Below are 8,189 nucleotides of genomic sequence, written 5' to 3'. Positions count from 1 at the left end.
TTTCCCTATCAACTTTGTATATTCCCAAGAATAATGGAAACGTGAAGTTAATTAGGATGAATACTTGCAAGCAGGAAAATGAATCCCGCTCAGGTGGACCGGAACAGGGATTCTTAATATGAAGTCTTTGGACTCTATGAGTTTTCAGGACCAGAAAAATCTAAGATATATACAGAAATATTGTATATATTTGTCAATGGGTAATTTGGGGGAAGAAGTCTATCATTTCATATTATCAGAGTTGTATAAGACCCAACAAGATTGATTCTCACTGGTCTAGAATCAAAGTCTGGGATAACTGGGAATGACTTTTGGGATAATCTTAAAAAATTAGTATCTAGCAATTTGGTTAAGTAACTCACAGTCCATACATGTTTTGGAATGTTATGCGATAATGAAGATTATGTTTATAAAGTCATAAGAAAAAACCATATAATGTAATATTGGGAAGTATTTATTGTTCTGAATAAAAAATTTTTAAGAAATTGTTAAATTACATATGTGTCCTGAATGCTAAGGTAAGGATTAACAAGATCTTTTGCAAGGATTTAATAATTGGTTATTCGTTGGCACGCAGGAGAGGTTAACTCAAATGATTGAGCAGCTGCTGTGAAATAAGCATTTTTTTCTGTCTGCTGTGCATACTGTCTCTTAATCTTTGGAAATGTCACAAACCAGCTTTGTGATCCTTCACAGAAGGATCTCTGGGTGTTAATGAACTACAACATTGAAGAACTGGTAAGAATTATTTTTTCAGTGACATTGATTTCCCTGTTGTTACCACTTATGCAGGCCTATTTAATCAGTTGTTTTTAGTGACTATAAGGTACCCACCTTCCCAAATCATTAAAAAATTATTTTTAATGGGAATAGCTTTTTTTTTTTTTTTTTTTTTTTGGGGTCCGCGGGCCTCTCATTGTTGTGGCCTCTCCCGTTGCGGAGCACAGGCTCTGGACGCGCGGGCTCAGCGGCCATGGCTCACGGGCCCAGCCTCTCCGCGGCATGTGGGATCTTCCCGAACCAGGGCCCGAACCCGCGTCCCCTGCATCGGCAGGCAGACTCTCAACCACTGCGCCACCAGGGAAGCCCTATATATTTTTTAAACTGATTTTTTTTAATGTGTTTCTTGGATATTTTCCATTCCCTAACAGTTTTCTAAAACTTAGCATTTAATTATTACTTTATTCTATTTTGTGGATGTTTTATAAATTATTTAAGAAATCAGTTGTTGGGAAGTGATGTTCAAAACTGCCTAAGCAATTCCTCAGACAGCCTTTCTTAGGTCCTATTAATCAGCTTTTCACTTCAAGGTCACGTGGGATTTCAGAGGTAGGAACATTTAGGAACATGGCATTGACTTTTGCTAAGTTGGGGTTCAGGTGATAACTCTGAAGTATTTGGCTGAATTTCTGAAAGAGTCTTAGAATATGAAATGGACAGTTCTGCTATTTTATGCCAGAAGCTTCATCCTCCTGATCCTTCATTTGAGTGAGAGTTTGAGAAATGAATTAATGATAATCTTACAAAAAACAAAATTATTTTAACCTCAGAGAAGACTTGGGAAAGGAAGGCGAAATAATCTAATTATACTGTATAGCTCAGTTGGAAATGGTATTTACATAGTCATAATAATGGAAATTGAATATCCATTTACCCTGTAATAGAACAAAACCATATTGGAAGGATAGGGAGATGGACCTACGCATACGTGCAGTGGGAGATGGGTGGATAAAAGACAGCCAGAACTATGCTTTCCATAGTAGGAAGTCAGTAGATAATGGTTAAAACTGAAAATTCAGAAGTAGCAATATTAGCATGTTATTTGAATATATGGTGTTTAAGTAACAAAAGAAAAAGCTAAAAGAGGTGAAAATTGTTGCCTCGAGATTTGGAAGATGGGAGAAAGAGTAGCAGGGATGGAATTGTTGGGGCTTTTTGTGATATTCCTTGTAGGGCTGTTTTAAATTTATGGCCAGGTACAAGTGATACAGATTTTAAATTTTTTGATTAAAAAATTAAGAGACTCCAGAGGAGAACAAAATAAAGATCACCTGGGATACCATCCAGTAGAGGTAACATGATAAAATTTTATTCCAAGTCCGTCCACAGATTTTCATGCACATGCATAATAAATACATGTATGCATATGTATGTAGTTTTCTTGCCAAAAATAGAATCACACACAATACTATTTTCTAAACTATCTTCTTCTCCCAACAATATATAGTGACCATCTTTCCATGACATCAAATAAGAATTTTACCTTTGTATTTTTAGTGGGTGTTTAGTTTTCTGTTGTGTGAATGCATGATAATTTATTTAACCTTCTTGAAGGATATTTAGGTTCTTTCTGGCTTTTTTGGTCCCATTATAACCATTTTCCACATATCATTTCATTCTTTCTACTTCATGCCACAAGGGTCCATTTCTCCACAGCCTTAGTGATACTCTGAAGTATTATCAGTTTTTAAAATCTGCTAATCAAATTCCTTTAAATTCAACTCCTTAGTTACTAGTCAGTTTTAACTAGTGGGTTATTTCTACTTTCTAGAGAATTATCTGTACTCACTTTTACAAATTCACTTTTCCCCAGCCTGGATACCAAGAGAATTGGGTTGGTAAATGAGATCATGTAGGCAGTATTGATGATTCTTAATAGGAAAATGGTGAACAGTGAGCTCTGAGGATTCTGGGAAAGATAGTTCAGCCTTGAGGATGGGATCCCAGTGTGCAAGTCCAGTCTTGCCATTATAAAAACTGCTAGGCATGATCTGTGCAAGTGATTCTCAAATTGTGGCATTTGGACCAGCAGCATCGGTATCAACTTAGGAATTTTTTCGAAAGGCAAATTCTCAAGCCCAACCCCAGACCTAGTAAATGCCAACCTTGAGGAGTGGGGGCCTGCAAACTGTATTTTAATCAGCCTTTCAGGTGATCTGATGCATACAAAGTTTGATTACCAAACCTGCCCATTATGATCACTTGGGGAAGGTTTAAAAATTCTGATTCCCGGGTCACACTCCCTGCTAATTAAATCAGAATGTTTGGGGGATAGGAGTTAGGCATCAGTATACTTTAAAGATCTGCTGGTGATTCCAGTGTGTGGCAAAGTTTGGGAAATTCTCGTCTGTACTATTTTCTGCCTTCAGGGTTAGGGAGGCAAGTCAGATTCCTGACTCTCAGAAGGAAGTTCTGGTTTAGATGATGTAGCCACTTCTCAGCTGGGGAAGGTGGGAACGAGGGGAGATGGCTCTGCTCAGGACACGTCTGGACAGCCTATGCTCAGGTCCAGATGGGCCTCGCTGGGGTGGGGAAGTAACTGGAATTTCTCCTGCTAAAATGGCTTTATATGTCCTTCCATGCAGGAGAGTCTGCTCTATGTCTATCCTTGTGCAACGATTTTCCTGTCATTTTGGGGAGGGCATGTATTTGTCTAAATTACCTCTTACCTTTCATCACTTGTTTGTGTGTTGGGAGGGGCGGGTAGAGGGGTGTTGCATGTAGGAATGGAAAAGTGGTGTGAGTGTTTAAAATTTGGGAGCTGTGAGGCAATTTTGTTCTTATGGCTTCATGTTCTTCCCCCAGCTCTTAGCTTCTGTGGACTCTGCTTCTCCAGCAAATGACCCTTGAGGAAAACGGACCAGTTTCTTGCAAATCTGAAATCATGGCTCATGTAAGTTGATATTTCTCTCTATTTGAAATGCTGTAATTGTTTTCAGGTTATGTAAACATTTTCATTAGTTATCCCAAAACTTCCTAACAGAGCCCCATCCAACAGCTTTTCCCTAGTTGCTCCCACTCTAGTGAAGGATGGAGCCAGACAGCCTGGCCCCTCCTGTGTGCCCCTCTCTGTGTGAATTGACCAAATTACTCAAGGTCTCCTGTATGTTCATTCTTTGTCTAGAGCAGAGATAAAGCAGAAATGAAGTCCCTAGAGGGAGACAACTGATAGGAGATTCTCAGGACTGGAGAACACTTTAGAGCAGCACTGTCCAATATTAAAAATACAAAATTAGTGCCTTATTAGCACAGTAGGCCTCATGTCAGTCTCATAATAAGTAGAGAATAATATGCAAGGCACATATGTAATCTTTTGTGTCACGTTTTATTTATTATTAAAAAAATTTTTTAAATTAATTTTATTTTATTTGGCTGCCTTGGGTCTTCGTTGCTGCACGTGGGCCTTTCTCTAGTGTTTTGGCAAGCAGGGATTACTCTTCCTTGTGGGGCGCAGGCTTCTCATTGCGGTGGCTTCTCTTGTTGCAGAGCACAGGCTCTAGGCGCGTGGGCTTCAGTAGTTGCTGCACATGGGCTCAGTAGTTGTGGCTCAGGGGTTCTAGAGTGCAGGCTCAGTAGTTGTGGCACATGGGCTTAGTTGCTCCGCGGCATATAGGATCTTCCCAGACCAGGGCTGCAACCAGTGTCCCTTGCATTGGCAGGCGGATTCTTAACCAGTGTGCCACCAGGGAAGTCTCTAGCGTCATATTTTAAAAAGAAACGTGCAGTTAATTTTAATGCTTTATTTAACCCAATATAGCAAAATACTATCATTTCAAAATGTAATCAATATAAAAATTATTGAGGTATTTTACATTCTTTTTTTTCCCTCTAAAGTCTTCAATATCTGGTGTATATTTTATAGTTACAGCACATCTAAATTTGTACTAGCTACAGTTCAAGTGCTTAGTAACCACGTGTCTAAGGTAGCATATTGGACATTGTAGCTTTAGAAATTTTGTGTAACCTAAATTGTAAATATAATTTAATATGTTTAAGAGTATAAAATAATCTAAATAGAATCATTATTAAGTCCAACATGTCTATTAAATGGAGTATTTTATAATAAGTTTAAAATATTCAATAAAAGGATTTGTTATAGGGCTTCCCTGGTGGCACAGTGGTTGAGAGTCTGCCTGCTGATGCAGGGGACACGGGTTCGTGCCCTGGTCCAGGAAGATCCCACATGCTGCGGAGCGGCTAGGCCCGTGAGCCATGGCTGCTGAGCCTGCGCATCTGGAGCCTGTGCTCCGCAACGGGAGAGGCCACAGCAGTGAGAGGCCCACGTACCGAAAAAAAAAAAAGATTTGTTATAATAAGGGAAAGTGCTAATGATACATACAGTGATGAAATTGGGTCTGGAAGAAATTCTTTAATTTTGTGCAAACTCTACTTTTTAAAAATAGAGATTTTATGGTTCATCTGGGGGGGAAAAATTCCATCGATTATTTTTTTCTAACCCTTAAAGGGAAGGAGGTTAGAGTAAATCACATTTCTGTTTTTGGCCGCACCTTGCATCATGTGGGATCTTACCTCCCCAACCAGGTTTTGAACCCGTGCCCCCTGCAGTGGGAGTGTGGAGTCTTAACCACTGGACCACCAGGGAAGTCACTATAGTAAATCACATTTATTTTTTTTAGGCCCGTTGCTAGTAGTGCTTTTATGGGCACTATTTCAATTAATTGTGAAATTCTTTGCTTTTTTATTTACAATATTTTGTTAGTTTAAGGTGTATAGCAAAGTGATTCAATTATTTTTTTTCAGGTTATATTCTATTATAGGTTATTACAAGATAATGAATATAATTCCCTGTGCTATACAGTAAATCCTGTTGCTTATCTATTTTATGTATATATAGTAGTTTGTACCTGTTAGTACTCCTAATTTATCTCTCCCTCCCTCCCCCTCCCCTTTGGTAACCATAAGTTTGCTTCTGTTTTGTATGTAATTCATTTGTATTATTTTTTTAGATTACACATATTAGTGATATCATATAGTATTTGTCTTTCTCTGATTTACTTCACTTAGTATGATATTCTCTAGATTCATCCATGTTGCTGCAAATGACAAAATTTCAGTCTTTTTTATGGCTAGCATTCAGTTGTACATCTTAAGCCAGTCTTCTGTTGATCAGCACTTGAGTTGTTTCCATGTTTTGGCTATTGTAAATAGTGCTGCTATGAACATTGGGGTTCATGTATCTTTTCAAATTTTTGTACTTTCGAGTTTTTGTTTTCTCCAGATATATACCCAGGAGTGGGATTGCTAGATCATATGGTAGCTCTATTTTTAGTTTTTTAAGGAACCTCCATTCTGTTCTCCATAGTGGCTGCACCAATTTACATTCCCACCAACAGTGTAGGAGGGTTCCCTTTTCTCCACACTCTCTCTAGCATTTATTATTTGTAGACTTTTGGATGATAATCATTCTGACTGGTGTGAGGCAATACCTCATTGTGGTTTTGATTTGCATTTCTCTAATAATTGGTGACGTTAGGCATCTTTTCATGTGCCTATTGGCCATCTGGATGTCTTCTTTGGAGAAACGTCTGTTTAGGTCTTCTGCCCATTTTTGATTTGGTTGTTTGTTTTTTTGGTACTGAGTTATATGAGCTGTTTGTATTTTTTTGTATATCAACCCCTTGTCGGTCACTTCGTTTGCAAATATTTTCTCCCATTTGATAGGCTGTCTTTTTGTTTTGTTTCCTTTTGTGCCCATCAACAGAAGATTGATGGTTTCCTTTACTGTGCAAAAGCTTTTAAGTTTGATTAGGTCCCATTTGTTTGTTTTTGCTCTTATTTCTTTTGCTGTTGGAGACTGATCTAAGAAAATATTGCTACAATTTAGTGAAACTCTGATTAATTACCTGAACATATCTGGAAATAAGTAAAATTCGGTATCCCACAGTTATATAGGAAGTTTCGTCTGTAGCAGTAGTAGGCAAACTACAGCTTGTGAGCCAGATTCAACCCATGGCCTGTTTTTGTACAATCTATGAGTTAATTACTTTTTGAAAGAATTGTTTTAAAAGAGTAGGGAAAGGAGAAGGATATACAAATAGTGACAATATGTGGCATGTGGCCCTATACAGAAATAAATAATTTTACAATCAAAACATGGGTTTGTCATTTCAGGATTTGGTGATGTTCAGAGATGTAACTGTAGACTTTTCTCAGGAAGAGTGGGAATGTCTGAACTCAAATCAGAGGAATTTGTACAGAGATGTGATATTAGAGAACTATAGCAACCTGGTGTCACTGGGTAAGTTTATCTGTGTCAAGTCATGTAGAAATTCACATGACTGAATTTCAGGGCTATCCTTCTAAAAGCTAGCCAAATATCTGCTTTGTAGTTTGGGAATAGGCACCTTCAGCTGTTAAACTATTAAATAGCACCTTTAGCTTCCCCATAAATCAGTGACGTTTACATTTTCCTTTGCCTTTTCCATAATTGCTTCTCTTGAATGACAGTTTGATATAAATTCTTAGACACTCAGAGCAAAACCATTTTCAAAGAAATCTGGTTTCATACTGCTGTAGATGGTCTATTATCTATTAACTTACCTGCAATGTGAGTAGGAAGACAGAGGTGTCTGGCTCTACATACCTGTTGAAAAAGCTTATACAATGTATATGATACTGGGTTAAATCAGTAGTTTGTAAAAACTCAAGTGGACACATTCAGTTTATCGCAACAAACATTATCTTTTAATTGATTTGTGATTAAAAGTTTAAAATATATGAACTTTGCATTTAACATTGGATGAATATACTGGCAAGAAACTATATTCCTCTTAGCAAAGTATTTAAAGAAAAGCAAAAATAGTACCTAATAAACATGTATAGTGCTTACTGTGTACTAGGCATTCATCCAAGCACTTTGTTTATTAAGTCAAACCTCACACAATCCTATACATTATTATAAGAATGGTATACATTATTATTTTATATATTTTTATGTGTTTTATATGTTATTATATATTATTTACATATGGGTATACATTATTTTTCCAACTGAGAAAACTGAGGCTGTAAGTTGTTCAGGTGACAGAGGCAGGATTTGAAACCAGTGCTGTCATTGATTACTTCCTCAAGAGACAGAGGCTGTATGAATTGGAAATTAAAATAAGGCACTATTCCTATCTCTCTGTTCTTGTGATCCTGAAGTAACTCTAATATCAATGTTTTTCTGTTCATTTACTCTTCTTTGTTCTGAAGGCTTAGTCAAGTATATCCTTTCTGTATTATGTTTTCTCAAGGAGGATGTTCCGTTTCTAAACCAGATGTAATTACTCTGTTAGAGCAAGGGAAAGAACCCTGGATGGTTGTGAGGGATGAGAAAAGAAGATGGAGCCTAGGTGAGTAAGTGCTAATAAGGAAAGGTAAGCTACTGTGGCATGGCATATTCCTGC

General features: G+C 37.5%; 1 protein-coding gene and 1 pseudogene across 1 annotated transcript in view; one reads left to right on the top strand and one right to left on the bottom strand.

The window, feature by feature from the left end:
• LOC103081758 (zinc finger protein 607-like) overlaps positions 1 to 8,189 on the bottom strand; it is a 72,169-nt pseudogene that overhangs the window by 15,606 nt on the left and 48,374 nt on the right.
• Positions 1 to 8,189, top strand: part of LOC103074578 (zinc finger protein 30 homolog) — a 17,155-nt gene that overhangs the window by 1,453 nt on the left and 7,513 nt on the right. The window contains exons 3-4 of the mRNA XM_007471087.1: positions 6,913 to 7,039; positions 8,037 to 8,135. Coding sequence (XP_007471149.1) covers positions 6,913 to 7,039; positions 8,037 to 8,135 — 226 coding nt within the window. The remainder of the gene's footprint in view (positions 1 to 6,912; positions 7,040 to 8,036; positions 8,136 to 8,189) is intronic.

Source organism: Lipotes vexillifer, unplaced genomic scaffold, assembly GCF_000442215.2.
Source record: "Lipotes vexillifer unplaced genomic scaffold, Lipotes_vexillifer_v1.1 scaffold182, whole genome shotgun sequence".
Taxonomy (NCBI): domain Eukaryota; kingdom Metazoa; phylum Chordata; class Mammalia; order Artiodactyla; family Lipotidae; genus Lipotes; species Lipotes vexillifer.
This window is presented reverse-complemented; position numbering and strand designations above follow the sequence as displayed.